The sequence below is a fragment of the Sarcophilus harrisii genome, chromosome 2 (assembly GCF_902635505.1).
Source record: "Sarcophilus harrisii chromosome 2, mSarHar1.11, whole genome shotgun sequence".
Taxonomy (NCBI): domain Eukaryota; kingdom Metazoa; phylum Chordata; class Mammalia; order Dasyuromorphia; family Dasyuridae; genus Sarcophilus; species Sarcophilus harrisii.
This window is the reverse complement of record NC_045427.1, coordinates 195,665,522-195,689,043: the sequence shown is the minus strand read 5'-3', so window position 1 is coordinate 195,689,043 and position 23,522 is coordinate 195,665,522. Positions and strand designations below refer to the sequence as shown.

The window sequence follows — 23,522 nt, the reverse complement described above, 5'->3', positions numbered from 1 at the left end:
TTTCTAAACATCTGTCCCATCTTAGCTGAAATTTTACTTTAACTCTTTTAATAAAATTTCTTTGTTGTACTCACCCTAATTTTTGGGTTGAGGAGACTTTTCCACTGGATCAGGATCAGAAGCTTTTCCACTGAAATCAGGATCCTGTCAGTCCCACATTTAGGCCACCAAAATGTGGTGATGTTCTTCTTTTTTATAATATAATCGTTCTCTGTGAGCAGGTTTCTTGGGGAGATTTTCTGGAGGTAGCCTTAGTTTTGGTTCAAAGTAATAATTATCCCAAATGCAGCCAGGGATTTAAGTACAGTCTTTTATTGTCTCTTCCAAAATAGCCCAGTTAATTTTCTTAGAGGCCTATCTCTCTGCTTGATTCCAAGAGCAAGAGCTCTTGTCTTTTAGCTCTGCCAGCTTCTGCCTCTAGCTCAACTCCGACTCCTGGCAATGTAAAGAACTGACTTTCACTCTGTCAATCTTCCAAAGTGACTTCTGGCTCTAGCTCAACTCCGACTTGTGGCTTCTTCTGAACTGACTCTGTTTGACTGACTGACTGAAGTTCTTTTTATGCTTGGTGTAAAAGGTTGACTCCTCCTCCAAGAGTGGGATTATGGGAGGTGTGAATTCACAAAGTTACAAAGTTAATTTTGTGCATCTCCCATACTTGTGAACTCCAATGTGTGAGCTCTAATATGTGACCTCTAATGTGTAAACTCATAAAAGTGCAAACCCAAGCACACAAGCATTGCTTCCATCAATTCCACTTAGTACCTTGTTTCAAGTTCTGGCCCATAACATCTCCTTGTAGGATCAGATCAATCATACTGAACCATGCCAAATTAGATAATTATTGTCTCTATCAAATGACTTAACACTTTGTAAGGATTCCAACAATGCATCACACTTTATCTTCCATCTCTCTACCTTTCTATTGGTCATTCTCCCATCTTATGTCCATTTAACAAAATCCCTTTCTTCCTTCAAGAAGGAAGCATCATCCTCAAGCACCATCATCTAACATAAAGCTTTTCCTGATTCAGCTTAATGATAATCTTTCCCTCTCCCTTTTTAACTACACTGTATTTTAACTATTTTGCATTTATTTTCTTTAAATGTATCCTATACATACTCAGACATGTATTTCTTGTCTCCCATGCTTGAAGAGAAGCTCTTTCAAAACAGGATTATTCTTTGTATTTATATTACCAGGCCTAGAAAGTAATTGGCATATAGTAGGCAATTTATGATTATTTGTTGCTTGATTAATCTTTCCCTTCTTTCCATTCACATAGCCCTTACTCTACTTCTGAACTTCATCAACTCTAAGCTCTAGCCTTACATATCATCACTGCTTCTGACTTTCTTCTCCAATTTCACCTACGTACAATTGTCGAATAATATTACAAAGAAAAAAGACTTTTATCAATACCACTCTCAAAACCTGCAGCAACTTCTTATTATTGCTTCTAGAATAAAAGATAAACCACTCCACTCCTCTCTTCAACAATGAGATGATTCAAATCTGTTCCAATTGTTCAGTGAGTAAGAAAGCCATCTACACCCAGAGAGAGAACCATGGGAACAGAGTGTGGACCACAACATAGCACTGTCACGTTTTTTGTTGATGTTTACTTGCATTTTGTTTTTCTTCTCAAGTTTTTTCTTTCTGAATGCAATTTTTCTTGTGCAGCAAGATAACTGTATAAATATGTATACATATAATGGATTTAACATATATTTTAACATATTTAACTTCTATTGGACTACCTGCCATCTAGAGGAGGAAGTGGGGGGAAGGATGGAAAAATTTCGAACAAAGTTTTGCAAGGGTCAATTGAAAAAATTACCCATGCATATGTTTTGTAAATAAAAAACTTTTAATAAAATAAAATAAAAAATAAAGATAAACCACTCAATCCAGAACTCAATTGTTCTACAATCTGTCTTCCAGCTATTTTTTGATGCTTAATTTATATTAATCCTTTTCACAGACTCTGTTCTAGGAAAATCAATCAATCAATAAGCATTTACTTAGCATCTATTATATGTCAGATAGAGATAGCCATTTCACAGTGGATTGAACTAGTCTTGATATGAAGGCCTGGATTCCAGTCCTACCTCTGACACAGAAGCTGTGTGATCTTGGGTAAGTCATTTAACTTCTTGGGACCAAAGGCAGCTCTTAATGTAAGTTACAGTACAACTGCCAATCAACATTAGTAGAAGGAATTTCCTTACCAATAATCCTCATTATCAATGAAATCAGTGGCCAGAATCTAAATAAATAAATAAAGTGCCAACCTACATTTTATCACTGGAGTCAAAGATATAAATAAAAGCATATACTCACAATTAATATAAGGTGGTGCCATGGATAGAGCACAGGGCTTGCACTCAGAAAGATTTAAGTTTAAATTTAGCCTCAGACACTTATTAGCTATGTGATCCTAGGCTAGTCACTTAACCCCTATTTGCCTCAGTTCCTCATCTCTAAAGTGGGGACACAATGGAGTAGGAAATGGCAAACCACTCCTGTATCTTTGCCAAGAAAACCCTATGGACAAAATCCACAAGGTCATGTAAAGCCAGACACAACTGAACAACTAAATAACAAAATCTAAGGGGGGAGGCACGTATACCTGGAAGGATTAGGAAAGACTTTTGAAAATGAAACTAGGGGACAGCTAAGTGGCTCAGTGGATAGAGCACCAGCCCTGAAGTCAGGAGAACCTGAGTTGAAATCTGGCCTCAGACACTTAACACTTTCTAGCTGTGTGACCCTTGGTAAGACACTTAACCCCAATTGCCTCAGCAAAAAAAAAACAAAACAAAACAAAACAAAAAAAAAACAACTAGATATTTTCAAACATGAAGATCAGAAAGGAGTCCAGGCATGGGGCCTACTCTCACAAAATCAGAGACATGTATAAGGAAGAACAGCAGTGACGTTAGTATAGTCGAAATATTCAGTACATCAAAATGAATACTGCATCTTAAATATGAAAAGGTAGGCCGCATTTAAACCGTGAAGAACTTTAAATGCCCAAGGAGAAGTCTGTATTTGTTTCTAGAGGTTACGCAGAGTTTACTCCTTATAACAACTGGATTGGCTAATGAGGAGAGCTACAAGGGACATCCCTGCACTTTAGGAAAAATCACTTCAGCACCTATATAGAATACAGACTACAGAGTAGAGGGACCTGAGGCAGAAAGAACTTTTAATTAGGCTATTGCAATAATCATACCACATTGTACAATCACTTTTCTCAAACTTGACATTCCACATATTTAATCTCAATAAGTATCCACAATGGGGCTGATCCTTTCTTAGAATGCTTTCCCCTCTGGGAATAATACAGAGAACTGAAATGCTTCACTTCTTCAAAAATATCACTAGTTTTTTTCAAGAGTCCACTTATTTTTCATCTCCTATTTAAAGTCTTACACTATTTTTAGTGTAGTCTCTCTTAAAATTCAATTGTATTTACTGCTATATCCCTTGCAAACCTGAGCACCAGAACAGCTTCATATCCCAGTGCCTATCACAAGGTAGGTGCTTAAGAAATATTTGTTGAGTGAATTACTCAGCAAAGTAATTTAGTTTAAAAAGATCTATTTCTTGGCCTCAGCTGATCTCCTATGGAGAAAAGAGGAAAAAACCTTTTATTAGGTACCTAAAATGTGTCAGTCACTATGCTAACACTTTACAAATATCATCTTATTTAATCTTCACAATATCCTGGGAAGATAGGTGCTATTATTAGTCCCATTTTACAGTTGATATTAAGTACTTGAACAGAAGAGTGGATTTGACTTCTAGTTCTATGCTCTCTCCACTGGGCAACCTAGTTACTATGGTTCTGATGACATGAAAACTGTCTTGCCTCTTTAGCATAGCTCCTAAGATCCTATACCTGTTTTGATATGCTATAATCACAAAAAGAATTAAGACTAGTTAGAATTAAAATTTAATTCTTCCTCATTCCCAAGTCATATATAGCATATCCTCTGCCAATGTGTACCATTTTTAAACAAATATTATAGGATTTACAAAATTGTGGTATAATAATAAGGTGAACACTGGATTGAGAATTAGGAATCTAAGTTTTGCCAATGAGACTTCGGGCAAGAAACCTACTTAAGACTTCAGATACCTGATATACAAAATTGAAGAGTTAAAAACGATGAAATCATTGATCCCCTTCAATTTTAAAATTCTACAATTCTATATAATTTGAATTTCCACTTACCAGAGTGTGTAAATTTGATGTTGGGAAGAATCAGTCTATCACTGACTTCAGAGTGAGATTCTGCTTCACTTTCTGAGAAAGGGTAGCTATGGATACTAAGCAGCTCAGGTTCACTATCCAAGCCTGAAAGACTCAAATAGCTGTCAGACGCCTATTCTCAAAATTAAAAGAAAAAAAAATTACTGCCTGGAAAATAGTGAAGAACATAACTTCTACAAAGTTAAAATGATTTATATCTTTTGGACAAAAGTACAAAACAATCATTTGGCAACCCAACAACCATATCATTTTTTAAGACTAAAGATAATGAAGAATATTAACTGCTTGAGGACAGATGACATGACTGTTCATTAATAGTCATTTAGATAGCAAATACAGACTGCTACTGTGTGTAGATAATTACAAACATGCATTTTAAGTCCATATAATACTAATGCCATTTAGAGAGCTAGGGGTGCTCAACTGATTTTCAACTCAATGAATGTATTGACAATAAGTGCCTGTATGCCAGATGCTGTATCAAACTGGGAATACAAAGAAAAATTAAAAAATAATCCTGACTTTTAATGAGCTTACATCCCAATGAGGAAAACAGTGTATGCATCTATATAATTACAAGGTATATACATATATAAAAAATAGATGGAAGGTAACTTCAGAAGAAAAGGTCCTCAAAGTTGGACACCAGAAAAAACTTCTTACAGAAGGTAAAACTTGACTGATTCTTAAAGAAAGCCAAGATAGAAAAAGGGAAACAAGAATTTTTAAGTACCTATTATGTGCCAGGAATTAATCTATGGCACTTTACAAATATTATTTCACACGATCTACAAAAACCCTAGGAGACTGATGCTACTATAATTCCTACTATAATAATTGATGCTACTATAATTACTATAATAACTATAAGTCAAGGATTTTAAATGTCAAATAGAATTTATATTTGATCCCACAGGCAACTGAGAGCCACTAGAATTTATTCAGTAGATAAGAGACATGATCAGAGTTAATATTTATGAAAACATGAATCATGACTGCAAAAAATATTCAGGTGCACAAAATAGAGTATATGTGTGTGTATACATATACATATACATGTACATATATTTAAGTACAAATGGTAAATATATTTCTTATTTGTTTTAAATAAATAAATAAACATAAATTTATAGTCCTACACAAAAATATTTAAAACTATGCTGATCTGAATCCTTGGACCTATAGAAACTATTCTTTCCCCAAAGCAATAAAATCAGCACCCTTCATCACATGACTAATGTACCATAACTGAGAATCCTTTTTTAAAGGATTTACCTGGATATACACATGATCTGGAAGGGAAAAGAACCCACATGTGCAAAAATGTTTGAAACAGCTTTTTTTGTGGTAATAAAGAATTGGAAAATGAGTAAATGCCCATCAATTGGGGAATGGCTAAGTAAGCTATGATACATGAAGGTAATGAAATATTATTGTTCTATAAAAGGTGATGAATAAGCTGATTTTAGAAAGGCCTGGAAAGATTTACATAAACTGATGCTGAGCAAAATAAGCAGAACCAGGAATACACTGTACACAGTAACAGCAAGAATGTGCAATGATCTCAGTGGTTTCATCTTGCAGGACAAGCACAAAAGATCTGAAAAGTGCTTTTCCACTTTTGTCTTTAAAAATCTTCTTTCAGCAAACAATGATCCTAGTATAAGTAGGACAAACTATATCATCATTCATTGCTTTACTATATCAGAGAGATAAAAGGAGATCAATCCCATCTGCAATTGTAGTCATTGATTGTATAATCATTTAACTCATAAAATGAACATTCTTAGGATCTAGGATCTAGGAATTTGGCTAAAGTATGGTTTCCAAGTAGGCTATTTTATAGATGATAATGCCCTGGACAGATACTGAAACCTTAATTCAAAATATTAATTTCATCAGACTTGGTTATTTTCACAAGATAATCTCCAATACCTCTCAATTCCCTCTCTAAATATTTATATATATATATATATATATATATATATGTATTATTATTATTATTATATATGTAAGCTATTTGAAGACAGTGATTAAGTTGGTTGAGTTTTTTTTTTTTTTTTAATTCCCATAGTGGAAGAGGTAGAAGAGGGAAGGAGGGAGACAGAGAAGAAAAATAGATAGAGATGGGGAGACAGCGAGAGGGAGGAGAGAGGAAGAGAAAGGTGGGAGGAAGAGAGAAATAAGCTTTCCAGTCACAAAAAGCTCCTTAGATGGCTTCCCTTGGCAGAAGACTTTAAGGAGTTGAGAGAAGGTAAGACCAACATCAGTTGTTCTTAGTGTTTGTGATTTTTGTGAATTTGCTCAATATGAGGTAAAACCAAAGGGTTGTTTTGATTGCCATTCCTCTTATTAGGATTTAGTATATTCTTTCATGTGTTGGTCAATAGTATGCAATCTTTTTGGCAGCTGTTTGTGCTATCCTTTGACCCCTTGTCCAAGGGAATGACTTTTGTTTCTATTAGCTGTCTGTTTATCTTGGATGTCAAACTTTTATCACCGATACTTGATACAAAGATTGGTTCCCAATCAATCATTTCCTTTCTTATCTTGGATGTATTCCTCATTATATTTTGAACAAAACAGACCAAGTACACAATAAGACAGAAGTAAAGTACCTTAGAATTTAATAAATTGAAAGAACTCAGCTACTAGGATAAGGAAACATCAGCAAGAACTACTGAGAAAACTAGAAAATAGTCTGGCAGAAACCAGGCACATGGCACTATATAACAAAACAGGCTCTAAATAGAGAGATACATAAAAAGTCAGATATAAACAAATTAGTCAAGTAAAAAAATTACCTTTCAAATCTATGGATAGGAAAAAAGTTCACCAAAAAAATGACAGAGCAGATCAAAGGCAATAAATTAATAATCTGATTACATCAAATTAATTTTGCACAAACAAATCCAATTAAGTTATGATTAAAAAAAGGAAAACAGTTAACTGGGGAAAATCTTTGCAGCAAGATTATCTGACAAATGTCTCATTTCCAATATAAATATACATATATGAAACTGATTCAAGGCATTAAAATTAATAATCCTCCCCTCAATGATAAACAATCAAAAGATATGATAAGACAATTCTTAAGGAAAAAAATCCAATTAATCTATAGGTATGTGAAAAAAAATGCTGAAATCACTATTAGAGAAATTTACATCTGAAATTCCACCTCACACGCATCAGACTGGCAAAGCAAATGTTGGAGGGCTTTCAGGAAAACAGGCACATTTATGTACTGTTGTTGGAGACCAGAACTGGCTCAAGCATTCTGGAAAGCAAATTGGAATTTGCTTTTGAATCAACAAGTTACTGATTTAATTAAGTGATTCCAGTACTAGGCTTACATACCAGAGAGATCAAAGAAAAAGAAAAAGGTTCTGTATGTGCAAAAATATTTAATAGCAGCTCTTTTTTATAATGGTAAAGAACTGGAAAAAAGTAACAAGGTTCAACCATCAACTAGTTGAACAAGTTATATATATATATATATATATATATATATATACACACACACACATATATATATTCATACCTACATTATGTAGATTTCTGGATGGATGGGTGGATAGATGGAAAGAAAAACAGACTAGAAGGAGGCACTGTGCTAAGTGCTGGAAAGACAAACACAAGCAGAAAGACAGCCCTAATCATAAGGAAACATATTCAAATAGGAGAAAGACAGTGGATCAGAATAAGTAAACTAGAAAATCAGTCCAGGGTACAGGCTGAACAAGATCTGAAGTGAGCATAGGTAGTGAGGATACTGTGTCAAATGGAGATTCTGGAGAGGAATTCACTAATTGGAGGAAGCAGGTAGAGGGGTAGAATTGTTGCCAAAACAAAGTCAAGAGAGTCATGAGATGAGTTAGGTAAGAAGTAAAGTGAAGCTGAATATCAGGGGAACATATAACTAGGTCCCAATTAGTATGGAAAATGAATTTCCTGAAGAAGTCACATTATTCAAATTTGTAAAGCATATTTTTATTGGGAGAGAAAGAATTATCATAATTTTAACTTCAAATAGTATGAATTTGAATACCTGGGACCACAAGAAATTCATTATTCACCCTATCAGGACTTATATGCAGGGAGATACATGAGGATCCATGTAATGATCAACTATGATTGCAGAGGGCCAATAATGAAGAATGCTATCCATACTGTAACAGGGAGATGATGTACTAATGCAGAGAATAATGTGTGTGTGTGTGTGTGTGTGTGTGTGTGTGTGTGTGTGCGTGTGTGTGTGTAAATTGCCAAAATAGCATTTTTTTATCTGATTGCAATTATGTTAGAAAAGTTTTACATTTCTTTTTAATCTCAGGGGTAGAAATAAAAATAAATTAAATGAAAAGATAAATTCAACATATTACTTTTGAAGTTATCCTGCTTATCTGTGCTTTCTTCAAACTTTTAACTTTTTGCTTAGTTAATTAATAGTTAATTCAATTTTTGAACTTGGAGACTTACTACAGATTTATTATCATTGGAATAAATTGGCCTCCGGCAATATGCCTGCTTGCTCTTTTGAAGATAACGCTTCCAAAAATTATGTAATACTTCATCCTAAGGAAAGAAAAAAATAGTTCAATTTATAACAGATATGTCCATCATATAACAGTATCATATTCTTATATGATATTCTTCTTTGTTTTTCCAAACAAGTTTTTAAAAGTTCTAGGCACATATTAATTACTAAATAATCATAAGATCAGAGATTTAAAGCTGTAAGGAAACTATAAAAGTCATTGAGTCCAATTCCCTCAGGATGAGGAATCTGAGGTTCTGAAAGCTAAGTAACTTGCTCGGGTTCACAGGAACTTATGTCTGAGGTAGGATCTAAACCCAGATCTAACTGGACTCCAAAGTTTAACACTTTATGTACACTATACTGTTAATTGATTTTACTATACTGTTATGTATACTATGTACTATGTACACTATACTGTTGATTGATTTTACCAAAAGTTTGTTTCCATGTTAGTTATAAATAAAATCCTAGTCCTAATAAAATATATTAGCCAGGCTGAAATGATATATTGCATCACTCAAGTCAGAATGAAAATGCATAACAATTGTGTAAAATAATAGTCTTTTACAACAGGGTTATTGCAGCAGGAAAAAAACTGTAATAACTAAAGTTAATTTAATTAGTTCTTCTGTCTAAATGTTTTACTTCTGTTTTGAATCAGTGACTTAATTATTACATGTTATTATTATATTCAGGGAAATCTCTAGTAGTTCAAAGATTTAAATAAATGTTCTTTAAAAGTTTACTCCCATAAAATGTATTAAAAGAACAAACTAATATCTATTTACTCAATAAAAATTCAAGACATTCTTTGCTGAGATTTCTTCTTGTTTATCTTATCAAAGATAGATTTGTTTTTAAAAAGTTCCTCTCTTTAAAAAGCTTTCTTTGACCATTTCAGCCCATAGGGATCTTTCTTAATTCCTTTTGCAGTTAGTTTTTAAAAACCAGACTATATAATCTTAGTGATTATCAATTCATGTGCACTATTCTCTCACTAATACTGTAGACTCCTTTTAGCAGTACAAGGCATATAGGTTTACTATTAAGGACAAATACTTGTTAAATGAAAGGCATCTACAAAGAATTAGTTATCATTAAATTAAAGTAACTAATCCAAATACTAAAAACTAGAGAACATGAAATTTAAGTAAAGATGAAACATGAGATATATCACTCCAGGGAAAAAGTATGGTAAACCAGAAAGGTATTCAAGAGACAATGAGAAAAATAGTTCTACAGTGGTCTTAGATCTTTAGTTTTACTCTAAATACTATTGTCCTAGAAATAACAAAATGTTAAGTTAACATACACATTCTACTGCACCTTACCTTTAATTTGGGACATACTCCTAGGGATAGCAGAGCCTCGGCTTGTTGATAAAGTATATACTGAAAACCTTCGCAGATATACCATTCCCAGCCTTTCTCTATATGACAAAGAACACATTTCAATTATTTGCATTCACAATTTGACATCTGACAAAAAAGCATTTCTACCAATATTACTGTACAATTAAAAATTGTAGTTTAATCTTTTCAAATCTATTTTCTTTATACCTCAGAATATAGGTTTTACTATTTCCACATTCTATTTTTCCAAACTAACATTTGTTTCCTTTCTATCAAGTAGGTACACAAAATAGCGATTTGCCTTTTAAAAGTCAGTTTTATACTTTAATAATATATCAACAAGAAAATCTTTTTTTTTTTTAAATGGCCTGTAATTTTTTTTCATAATATAACCTGAGATAGAGAAAATATACACCAGAGATAAAGAATTTTATTTTTTTTGGATAAAACTAAAGGTAATGAAAAATGTGTACTTTAATGGATGAATGCCATATAAAAACTATATAAAGCATCCAACTCTTGTTTCCATACTTATCTGCTAACCTAGGAGAAGACAGTATAAATGATGCCAGGAACACATGAATGTCAAGGAATAAAGAAGGAGTCAAGAGTTAACTACACAGAAGGTCAGCTATGACAGTCGAGTCTTATGGAAAAGGTGATCAGATACTGGGAAAAAGCCAAAAAGAAAGATACTAAATGACCAGTGGCATACTCTTTTTAGTAGCATTAGCATTTCAATACTTCAAGGATCTATCATTCCATCATCTCTCCAATGTAGATTGCAATCCTTTCCCTAACTTAGTAATTGGTCTTAGTGAATTTTTGAAACTGAGAAAGTGATCAATTTGTGGCAAATCTGGTGATCAGAATTTAACAAGGCTAGTCCTCAGACAAAAGATTTGGGGCCATCACTTGAAACCCTTCAGATTGATAAACCTATCACAGCTTATGATCCAGGGATAGCCTTTGAGCACCAAGGGTTATATCCATGACAGAAGTCATGGGAGCAGGTGGAAAAACATGAATTCATTGATTTCATGGTAAAGATAATGAAACTCGAAAACATACTATTACAAATTCACTGACAGAGAACAGGATTACACATAGTAGGTATTTTTAATAAATATTTGAACTGAATTAATGAACTTTTTAGAAAGACAATGTTATTTATTAAATTTAAATGGGACAATGGATTCTTAGTTTGACTAATAAAATTTTCATCTCTTAGAGGTTCATCAGTCACCTGCTCTAATGAGCAGATATGAATAAGTTAGTATGAGTATTTCTTGGATAATAACTGATATTCATAGAATATTTTAAAGTTAACAATGTACTTAAAATGTGCTATTTAATTTAAGCCTTCTAAAAATCCTGTGAGATAGATTCTTTAGGCATTATTATTTCCATTTTTACAAATGAGCAAGATTATGAAAATGTCAGACACAAAATATGAGCCTACATCTTCTTGATGCCTATGTCCAGCACTCATGCTATACTAGTTTAAGAGTTTGTTATACTAAATATTATAAATATCTCTCCAAAACTATTTACACAAAAGGAAATATATATATTCTGTTATATTAAAATTCATACATGGAACATAGTGCTTAATCTTTTCTCTACCCAATGTATATGTTCCCTCTAGAATATCCCTGACAAACAGTCATCTATCAGTAATAGTTAGCCCACTAACCTTGTAAAGGATCTAATTTATTTTTCAGACAGCAGTTTTAAAAAATCCTTTTTTATGCAATATACATCAAAATATTTATTACAGCTCTTTTTGTAGTAACCAAGAACTAGAAACAAAGTGGATACTAAATACAGGTAAACAAACCGGGGTATACAAGTGTATTTAAAAATTATTGTACAGCAATAAGACATGACAGAAATAAGGAATTCAAAGAAAAGTGGAAGGACTTGTATGAAGTGACACCATAAATAAGATCCAGAAGCACAATATACAACACTAACTACAATGATGTAAAAGAAAAGATCACTTGAAAGAAGCTGAACTGAGTAACTAAATAAACCAAAACTGCCTCAGACAATACACCGAAATTTATCTCTTTTCTAAACAGAGAAATCAATTGATTATAAGGGAAGAATGAGAATACATTATTAGACCCTATTTTTGTATTGACTATTTTTGTTCAATTTTTTTTTTTTTGATTGATGACATTACAAGAAAATCCAGCATGCAGCGAATGAATCTTGGCTTCTTGGATGTCTGATTGAGCTCTGAGTGTTCCACAGTGTCTGCTTTCCTGGCACCTGGAACACATTTTTCTTATATGTCCATTTTGTCAAGGAAAATTCTTCACATGCTTGAGGCAGAAATTCTCCCCTAACTCAGTGATGGGTCTGAGGCCTATCTATTACCCTCAACCATGTTTAATCTATCTACCAAGATGGTTTACCAGTGGCCGCTGCACATGCTACAGCTTCTTGTAGCCACAAGTAAGATTTGGATGAATTAGGTGAACACTGAAAATGGATGAGCAGCCCTGAAAAGGGTTCTACAAGCCTCACATTAGAGGTATTAGTCACCTTTAAATGAAAACTTTAAAAATGATTTTATATGTATATGTGTGTGTACATGATTACAAACAATATTGATTAATATATCACAAGTATACATACCAAGTTTCCTTTTTTTTTTAAGTCCTCTGTTGATGGCTTGGATCTTTGTGTTAGGTGTAAAGTCCACAATACTTTCAACCTCCTTATGCCTCTGAGAAAAGCAGATACAGATCATTAAAAAGATGGAAAATGATACTTGAACTTCATCAGAAGATATAAGAGTTTGTAGGACTGCTCATTAGTACTTTTGCATTTCACCCTGATTCCCCATTATCCAAACAAAAGGCAATTTGGATAGAAAATCGGAATTTCTAGATGTGCCTAGATTAGGACTAGTTTGATATTTGATGGAATCAGAAGAAGTTGTTTTTACAATGGTTTTGTAATTAAATTCATTTTTTTAAGTGTCAGAAAATTGTTAGAAAAGAACAGTAGTCCTGGGTAATCAGACCATGGTTTCCTATAGCTAACTTTTTGGGGAGTATATAGGTAATTCAGTGGGATAAAAAGAAATCTTTCAAACTGCCTGTAAGCTCAGTGTGATAAATGCTTGGAAAATTTGAAAGGGATGATAAAAATGTTCCTAAGATAATACCTCTTAGGAAATTACTTCCTCTTTTAGGGAGTCAAAATATCTACTAATTTTCATTACCAAGTAAATTGGGTGTTTGCTGGAGAAATTTAAAGAGTAAACTAATAAATAATTAAAACAACGGGTAATGAGGGTATGTCTAAATGGGAGTTCTTGTCAGTTGCAGAATTCCATAGGCTGGGAGAAGATTTGTTCTTGCAAATTCAGCTGAAAAAAATGTGGAGAGATGGTGGCATATTAGAACATCCAGATCTTCCATATACATCATAGGAGCAGTTCCTGCTAAGATAGCTACTTGGCTAGTTGCCCCACCTCTACTCCAGCAAAACTTTGAAAGATAAAAGAAATCCAGTGGGAAAATATAGTAACTGACAGCTTCCATGACAGAACTGCATAAAAAGTCAACCAGAACCTAAAGTGCAATAGGAAAGGAAGCTCTCAAGCAATATGAGGTTCAGTATGACCCAAGATGGAATATATGTAACTTATAAGGCTTTGTGTCCAGATGCAGCAAGACCAGAGCAATGTCCCCTAAAATACCTGAACTACCAGAAGGCCCCAGGTTAGAAACTTTGGAAGCCTTGGGAGTAGTAGCCTGGAGTGACCAGAAAAGTGTTGTTCAGCATAGTGACTCAGGACAACCAAGGTCCCAAGGGGCTCTAAGGTCTCCAAAACTGTCTTAAGATACCAGAGATGGCCTTAAAAATCCAGAGCTCTGAAATGTGAAGATCCGCTGGAGGAAAGGGTTAACTCAGGATAGTATAAGAACCCAGGGGCTCATAATGAAATCAAATAAAGTCTACAACTCTACCCAAAAATATAGCAGGCGATACAACCCTGATTTTTGGGTCTGATTTTAACAAAAAGCATTGCAAATCTAATTGCACTGCAAAGGCCAAGAAGTTTTTGGAGAGGAGGGAATGTATACTTTACGACTACATAAATACTTAGAAAAAAAATAAGCAACAGATAAAAAGCAAAACAAAAGCCCTAGAAGAAGAAATTTGAGGAAAACAGCAAGTAGTAAATCTTACCCAAGAAAGACTCTGAAAATCAAAATAGAATAAATAGAAACCAATGACTCCACAAGATAGTAAGAAACACTAGGGCCCAACAAAAAGACAGAAAATATAGATTAAGGTATCTGATATCACAAACAACTGACCTTTGTAATAGGCCAAAGAGAAAGAATGTAAGAATCAATGGTACCACATGATTAAAATCGCCTAGACACTAATAGTTTAAGAAATTATAAGTAAAAATTACCTAGATTCATTAGATTCATAAGGCAAAGTAAAGACAGAAATAATTCATTTCAATGTCCAGAAAGGAACCCTAAAAAAGGAGAAGTCCCAAGAAAATAATAATCAAAAAAATGTGGTAGCTAAGATTAGGACTTAATAGTTTACTGGAGGGAGAGAAGAGAGGAAAGAAGAAGAGAGTGAGGGAGGGACCAATATTCACAGAACTGGTTATGGCCCCAGTAGCAGAGGTCTTAGATCAGATGATAGTTCACACAAGAGATAAAAGAATGAGAAAAAGCAAATCTAAGAAAATTTAGGGTCCAATCTGCTTAATTAAGGTTTGGAAATAAAGTGGATAGGGAAAATCCATATAATTCCATATAGCATCCATAATAACTTACATTTAATTCCTCACAATCTAAAAAAGGGAGCCCAGAGTTTCATAGGATTCTGGGTTCTACAGAATTTGTATTCTCTACCTGCATAGACGACTCCCATGTATTGAATTACTCTTAAATGTCCATCTAGTGGGTCCAAAAAAAAACAAACAAGTTCTCATAAAACCTAGACAGGCTAACAAGAAGCTTCTCCTCCTAAGTCCTTATTATCTTAAAGAACCTATGTTTTTGGAGGCCTCTATCCATGAGGACCAGACTGAATGAAGTCTTTGGCAGACACAAAGATATTGTGAGAATAAATGATCAAAAATTCCCAACAAGGCCACTCTACTATTTTTTTAAAAAATGTTTGTTACTGAGTTCTCCTCACTAATGAACAGATGACTTGGAGTCATACTAATACCCTTTGTCCAAAGTGACCTATTATGCATGAGCTATGTGAGATAGTTCCTCTAACAAGATGGGTAAATCACAGAATTCTTATATTATTAAATGAAAATGGTGCATTCAAGGTATTAATACTCTCCATGAATAGAATGTGACTGCCAGAAAATGAGATCTCCAATCTCATCCCCAATGTTTTTGCTTTCTCCACTAACCCAATAAACTTTTGTTATCTTGTCCAATCACTGATTAGGCCAAAAATACAAAAAACAAAAAACCACAAACTATTCTGCCTATTATGTGGAGGCTATATATATACCTAATTGGATCTCAAAAACCATTAATTCACTCAAAGAGCCTTACAGAGAAGGGGAAGGGGTGTGTATGTGTAGGAAGGAAGGTTCAAATCTTCCCAGTAGAAAAAGATGAAGCTGTGAGCTGCATTGCTATTATGTAAGAGAGCCTTAGGTCATAGAGAAGACAATGTTTTTATTTATATTCACTCATGGGCCATGGATCTAAAGTAGTCTGAAGCCTAAAGAAAACTAAATTGTATAATTAAAGACCCTGCATTTGGAGTCAGAACCATAGAGAAATTTTGCTGATACCTCCCCCACCATATACATTTTCCTTGATGATCTCTTGAAAAATGCTATCCAGGCTCTTTTGGTAGTGACCTTCAGGTAGAACAATAATTTTAAATGGTCTCTCCTGAATCTATTTTCTAGGTCGGCTGTTTTTCCAATGAGGTATTTTACATTTTCTTTCATTTTTTTATTCTTTTTAGTTTGTTGAACTGATTCTTAATGTCTTAGAGTCATTAGCTTCCATTTGCCCCCGTTTTAGTTTTTAATATATGATTTTCTTCAGTTAGCTTTTGTATCTATTTTTCCATTTGTTTTCTTCAGTCAATTTTTGTCCTACCTTTTCCAAACCATTAACTCTCTCTTATATACTTCTCATTTCTTTTCCCAAATTTTCTTTTACCTCTCTTATTTACCTTCTAAAATCCTTTATGAGTGTTTCCAAGAAACTTCTTTGGACTTGAGACCAATTTATTTCACTCTTTGAGATTTCCCTTGTGGGCATTTTGTCCTCTTCTGAATTGGTGTTTTTGGTCTTCTCTGTAATCATTGTAGCTTTCTATGGTTTTCTGTTTATTACTCATTTTCTTTCTTCCTTTTTTGTGACTTTTAAGGTCAAGCTCTGCTCCTAGGATAAAGAGTCTACAGTCCCAAGCTTCTTGTGTTGCTCTGAGCTTTGGCTTTGAGCATAGGGGCTCCTAGTGTTTGGTTTTTTGCTCACAACAGAGGATAGCCCTATCTACTCTCTCCAGGAAAACAGCCTGGTTTTCCTGAGCTGGAAATTTGCCTTCTGCCCTGGGACTGGAGACTGTCTCACTGGTCTGCTCTGCTACTGTGTGAGGTTCAAGGGTCTTAATTCCTGATATGCTGTGATTAAGACCCTTTCACTGGCTTTCCCAGACACCATCTGAACTGCTTGAACATCCCTTCCACCCCAGTAAGAGTGACCTTTCTTCAAGTCCTTCTAATCTATCTTAAGCTAGAGAGTGGTTTCATTCCATCAGACTCTGTTCAGAGATTTGGTTTCATGTGGTTTTTGAGAGAAACTGGGAAAGTTTGAACAGCCTCCTAGCTTCACTCCATCATCTTAGCTCTGCTCTCAGAACTCCCACATAAGAGTTTTTTTTGGTAGGATATGTTGTATGTTAGGGTTCAATTATTTCTGTATAGAATTTTGTAGTTGTACTTATATGCTGTGTATATCTTATTATACGGATTCCCAAACATTTTGTACATTCTATAGCTAATTTGAAAGGAATTTTATGTTTTTTTTTTTTGTAATATACAACTAAAGAATTCTTCCTTTCCCCCTGCAGTGAATTCTTATTTGCCATGATTATTTTTTTGAAGTTTTACTTTCCCCATACTATTACAAAGCAAAATACTTTCCAGTAATTCCATCCCTTAGTTCCCTAAATGCTTAATAGGAAGAAATTATCTAATATATTCCTGAAAGGAAAAACTTTCCTATTAAAAGGAACCTAATTTTTAAAAAAGGTTTTATAGAACCTTCCATAGGGATAAAAAGTTCTAGACCAGTCAGCTAGTTAAAGCATTTAATAAGCACTTATTACATGCCAAATACAAAGTTGGCAGTAACAGGCTGCAATATCAAAGTTTGATCATTAGACATCATCAGCATATTATTCTATGTAGAAAAAATGACTATACATGGTGACTAGATTTCCAAGGCTAGAACACAAGCTTGCTTAATTCATAAAAGACAAACTATTCAGTACTCTAGAATCATATATCATGTATACAAATGTTTCTATGTGAAAATAAATTGAGAGTTACCTCTTGGAATGCTGGAATACATCTCTCATTAATGCAACACTAAGAGTGGGAATGAGAACTTTCTTTTCTTTTCCCTGAACCAACTAAGCAGTGCAGTGCCAAGTCATTGCTGACAGTTCTATGGGCCGGAGAGTTAAATAGGGCTAGAATTTTAGATAACAAGGTTCTTCAAGGGACAAGTAGTGCGAGAATTTAAGGCAGGTGATCTGGAGGACAATAAGATGATAATATGGAATTAGGGATACGGCTGTCAGAGGCACAAACACTAGGGAGAGAAGGGAAAAATACCCTAAAGGCTTATTATAATCCTGGTTCTTTTATGAAAGATGTTACTCTAAATCTGGGATGAGGTGTGAAACTGAATAATGGTGGCAAGGTTCAAGAGAAGAGCTGGGTTAGAAATGTCAAAAGGGAAAGACACAAAAGGGAATAAAGAATCTCATAAGGCATCATCTAAAAAATAGGGACGAAAATACCCAAATACCTACTATACAGAGTTTTCGGCAGAATCAAATGAAAAATAATGTGCTTTGCTCACATTATAATTCTTTGTAAATGGCATGTTTTATTTTTCCCAATGCTTTCTTAAATGGAAGTAGTAACATCAGGAATCTTTAGGTTGCTTTTAAGTGGAATTGCCTCTAACATTTCAATATTACAAATTTTTACTTTGGGTTTCAACACTACATATCCAATCAGCTACTCACTCTTATCAATTTTAGCAATATGATATCACTCATATCTGTCTCCTTTTTACCTAACAAGGATACCATAGTAATTTGAGCATTTATTTTACTTCTTATTTTGACTACTATAAAAGCCTCCTAATTAGTATACCTGGCTCAAGTCTCTCCAATCAATCCTCCACAAAACTGCCAAAGAGCTAAGAGACCTAAAGAACTGATCTGACCATGATCCTGAATCAAACTTCAGGAGTTCCTTATTATCTAAAGGATCAAAGTCCTTTGTTGGACACTTAAAAGTCCTTCACAACCTGGCTCCAACCTACCTTTCCAGACTTACTAAATATTGCTCCCCTTCACACATTTTATGAGCCAGCCAAAGTGGCTTTCTTGTCCTCCTCACATCCATTCCTTTGTGCTTTGTACAGGTTACTGCCCATGACTGGAACATTCTTTTTTGTGTCTTTCTGCCCATTCCAAATGCCATTTCCTACTCAATGACTTTACTGAAGCCCTTCAACCTGCTACAAAATTCTTACTGTTCCTGAAATTGTTTTGCATTTGTTGTATGTGCATATATATGTACAAGTTGTCATCTGCTAATATATATTAGTTCCTTAAGGGCAGAAACATTTCATGTATATCTGTTTCCCTAGCACTTAAACACAACGCATGGTATTTTGAGACACTTAATAAATGTTATTAGTTGAGTGCTCTGTCAAATGATCATTTAAAGCTGGAAGGAAATATGCAGATCTTCTTCACAGAAGGGAAAACTGAGGCCCAAAGAAGGGAAGTTGATTTGCCCAAATTCACAAGTAAAAATGTGGCAAAGTCATGACTCAGGTTTTGATTCCAAATCCAGCAAATGATCCCCTGTACCATGCTGCTACCCCAAGAATTTCTCTAGATTTCTTTTTACTTTTAAAATAGCTATACTTTCAAATGCAAACAAAATATGGAATATATTTATATATAAAATCATCAAATCCAAACATTATGATTGAAAATGTAATATGAATTTTAATAACAAAAATCAATTTATTTTTATCCTTTTATTCACCTATTTGTAAAAAGTTAAGTGGTACTTTAAAAAAAATATTTTAGTCAATATAGTGGTTGTTTTTCTTATTTTGCTGACCATGCCTTTTATTACTTCATATATTTTTCTGTATTTCTTTGTTATATTCTTTATACATGCCTGTTAGTACCTCTTCTTCCCCCCTTACTTCCCCTGCATATACTTAGAATGTAAAACTTCCCCACCTTCCCAGCTTTTAGAAGTCCTAGCTTCCTTCAAATTGAAGTTCTTATATTGTATATGTATATTCATTTATATGTGTACATGTTGTTTCTCCCCAACAGAATATAAGCTATTTGAAGAGACTGTCAAATTTCTATCACAGAACCTAGTACATATTAAGCACTTATTAAATGGGTGCTGAAGGAGGCAGAAAGGTTATTAGGGGAGTTCATATTTGGTCACTTGATTAGGACATTAGTCTCCTAATGGTTACAGAAGTAAGGATCTGCTTATAGTTTGTTTGCAGTATTTTTATAGATACTACTCAGTATTTTGGGAATTTCTTTGGCTACTATAGCAAATTTAGCTATGAATGAAAGCAATATAGAATAACACGCAAAACCTTTAACAGTATTAATAACTAGAGCCAAATAATTTGAAAAGTAGAAAATATTTTTCCCTGAGTCCCAGAGTTTATTTCCAAGAATACTAAAATAGACATTTCTTAAGTACCTACGCCGTAGAAAAACATGTAACACAGTGGATAAAAGGCCAGCTTTCAAGTCAAGAAGGCCTAGGTTATAACTGTACTTGTACAGACAAAGTACAATCTGTACTTTGACAAACTAACTATATGATCCATGGTCATGTAATCTCTTACTGCCTCAGGCAACTTCCTATAAATATATATAGCAAATGATCTACTGATCTGCTTTGGAGTAGGGAACTTCCACAAGAAGTATTTTTCCATCCATAAAATCACAGGTGCCAGACCATCATCAAATCACTAATGACTTTGAAGATTTAAAATATCTTCCTTAAAGGAAGTTAAGACAATCTTTTCCCTGAAAGAGTTTAACATTTAATTGTTAAGAAAAACCATTTTAACATTTAGCAGAATCTGTCTCAATATAATTTAAGACAACATCCTAAATTTATTTTACAATTCTCCTAAGACCACAATTTTTGTGATATATTTTCATGACATTACTGAAGAAGATATAAAAATATACGTTTGGATGTTCATTTATAAAGCTTTGCAAATTATATTTCAGCATTTTACATTTATGACAAAACCTTTTAAATGTAAGCAAACTTATTTCATAAAATTTCTATTACTCACCTCTGTAACATTGAGACAAGATGTGCAATAATATGTTCCTTCATCAGTAATTCCCCAGGAAACAGCAGCACACTGTGTACAGCGTTCATTAAAGTCTCTCTGTAAGAAAAGAGGAAAAAGAACATGCATTCAAACTAATTAACTCAAATGTAATCTACATAATGCATTCCTCATTATTGTTTATTTTGGCTAATTATTCAAGGAGAAGACATGAACTAGAGGCCCTGACCAAAAAAAAAAAAAAAAAAAAAAAAAAAAGACAGAGAGTAGATTTGGGAAGATTTATCTTCCTGGTCTTCTAATATAAATGTAAATTGAGAAGTAAAAATTCAGGTTAAGGAGGTCTATTCTAGAGATATCAGGAAAAACTCCCTAAAAATTAGAGCTATTAAAAAAGGTGAGATGGGGGGAAAAAAAAAAAGGCGAGATGGGTTGCGCCTTGATAAGTAGTGTGTTCTTTAGGCAGTGGCTGGACAACTTGCTTGGTATAACCAGATTCATTTCAAGCATGGGTTAGAATAGATGGTTATGAGGGTCCCTTCTAATTCTCAAATTCTGTGAGATTCACAAGTTTAGGTCAGATGAAATGCTGATGTCTTCTCTTTTCGGCGACTAGCATGTTCCTCACCGTGGAATAACTGAAAAAAACGACTACAACAAGAGCGCTGGGGGAAATCAGACAGGAAACTGGATACAGATCAACATCTTATACCACAATAAGCTCAAAATGGATACATCACCTTATTAAAGGTTACAACACAAAAAGAGTTATAAGAAAACAAGATCGGTGACTTTCAGAGTAAGGGCTAAGGAAAGAATTCTCAACTAAAGTAGAGGTGATCAAAAAAGAAAAAAGAAAAAAAGAATTCCAAATAAACAAAGCTTGTTACAATGACACAATTAACCAATAAACACTTACGAAGTGCTTACCAGGTGCCAGGCACTGTCTTTATTCACAATACAAAAAGACACCCACACACCCCCCCTTCAAATCTATCCGCATCTTAATTACAACTCGGCTTAGTTATCTACCAGCGGTTATTTTCCTCCAGCAGAATGTAAGCTAAAAGGCAGAGCTGGTGTCTCCTCCTGCGTTTTTGCCTCCTCCAGGGCCGAGCTTCAGAAATGTTCCCTGAGCTTGTGTACCCATTCACACTCTGAAACTACCTAGCAACTGTCCGTCTCTCTTTAAACACACACACACACATACATACGTCCGCGCACTTACACAATAGGACACCACCTAACGGTCAGTACCTCTTCAAATGTACACACACACGCACGCGCACACGCACGCACACGCACGCACACAACAGAGCCACGATCCGGACCAAGCAGCGAGAGCAAGAGGGCCACTCCCGGCACCACCCGGGCCAGCCCCGCCCCGCCCCGAGGCTCTCCGTGCATTGATTAATACCCACAATCTCCCGGAGGTCAGACGAAGCGCTCCCTCGCTCTCCATCCCCATCCCGGCCCCATCCCAAGCACTCACCGTCTCCTCAGTATCCATAGCGGAACCGCTACCTTCCGTTACTCAGAGAATACAAGTGCCCGCAGCCCGTATTCCGGAAGTCCTGAGAGGGATGCGTGAGAATAGCACCGGCCCGGAAACTCACGGCAGAGATATTTGGTTCCGGGATCGTTGCGTTCCTATACCTGCCGGCAGTCCCCGCTTGGCAATGGGACTGCTGCAGCTCCGTTACTGATGCTCTCGTTTTTTTTTACTGCGCTTGAAGTTCCCGAGGCAACAACATGACACTAGTCTTGACCGGTTAGGGTGTTTTCTGAGACTACCCGAAATTTGTACTGTCTGTTTCTTGTTTTGTGTCTAATTCTTCTCGTCTCCCCCGTGAAATTTTAAATTTTGTCTTTTGCTTTGTTTTGTATCTTTTAACGCATAGAGCGCAGAAGCTTGATAAAGGCTATTTATGGAGAAGTCCATCAGTGCTCCCACAGGTTAGGGTCACAGAACAACATAATCAATAACAATAGCAATCCAGTGTTTGACAAACCCAAAGACCCCAGATTTGGGGATAAGAACTCACTATTTGACAAAAACTGCTGGGAAAGTTGGAAACTTGTATGGCAAAAACTAGGCATTGACCCCCGCCTAACACCATATACCAAGATAAGGTCGAAATGGGTTCATAGTCTTGATATAGAGTGGTATTAAAAACCATTTAGAAGAACATAGGATAGTTTACCTCTCAGATCTGTGGAGGAAGGAATTTGTGACCAAAGAAGAAGTAGAGGTCATTATTGATCACAAATTAGAAAATTTTGATTATATTAAGTTAAAAAAATTTGTGCAAACAAAACTAATGCAGACAAGATTAGAAGAGAAGCAAAAAACTGGGAAAACATTTTTACATCCAAAGGTTCTGATAAAGGCCTCATTTCTAAAATATATAGAGAATTGACTCAAATTTATAATAATTTAAGCCATTCTCCAATTGATAAATGGTCAAAGGATATAAATAGACTTTTTCAGATGAAAAAATTGAAACTATTTGTAGTCACATGAAAAAGTGCTCCAAATCACTATCAATCAGAGAAATGCAAATTAAGACAACTCTGAGATACCATTACATACCTGTTAGATTGGCTAAGATGACAGGAAAAGATAATGACGAATCTTGGAGGGGATGTGGGAAACCTGGGACACTGATACATTGTTGGTGGAATTGTGAACAGATCCAACCATTCTGGAGAG

The 23,522-nt window shown here is 34.7% G+C and overlaps 1 protein-coding gene across 1 annotated transcript in view; it reads right to left on the bottom strand.

Moving 5' to 3' along the window:
- TAF1B (TATA-box binding protein associated factor, RNA polymerase I subunit B) overlaps window positions 1-22,382 on the bottom strand; it is a 95,714-nt gene extending 73,332 nt beyond the window's left edge. Inside the window, exons 1-6 of the mRNA XM_003757871.4 lie at window positions 22,302-22,382; window positions 20,810-20,908; window positions 12,822-12,912; window positions 10,155-10,252; window positions 8,763-8,858; window positions 4,245-4,395 (exon numbers count right to left, since the gene is read on the bottom strand). Coding sequence (XP_003757919.1) covers window positions 4,245-4,395; window positions 8,763-8,858; window positions 10,155-10,252; window positions 12,822-12,912; window positions 20,810-20,908; window positions 22,302-22,319 — 553 coding nt within the window. The 5' untranslated portion in view covers window positions 22,320-22,382. The remainder of the gene's footprint in view (window positions 1-4,244; window positions 4,396-8,762; window positions 8,859-10,154; window positions 10,253-12,821; window positions 12,913-20,809; window positions 20,909-22,301) is intronic.
- Window positions 22,383-23,522: the final 1,140 nt, after the last annotated feature.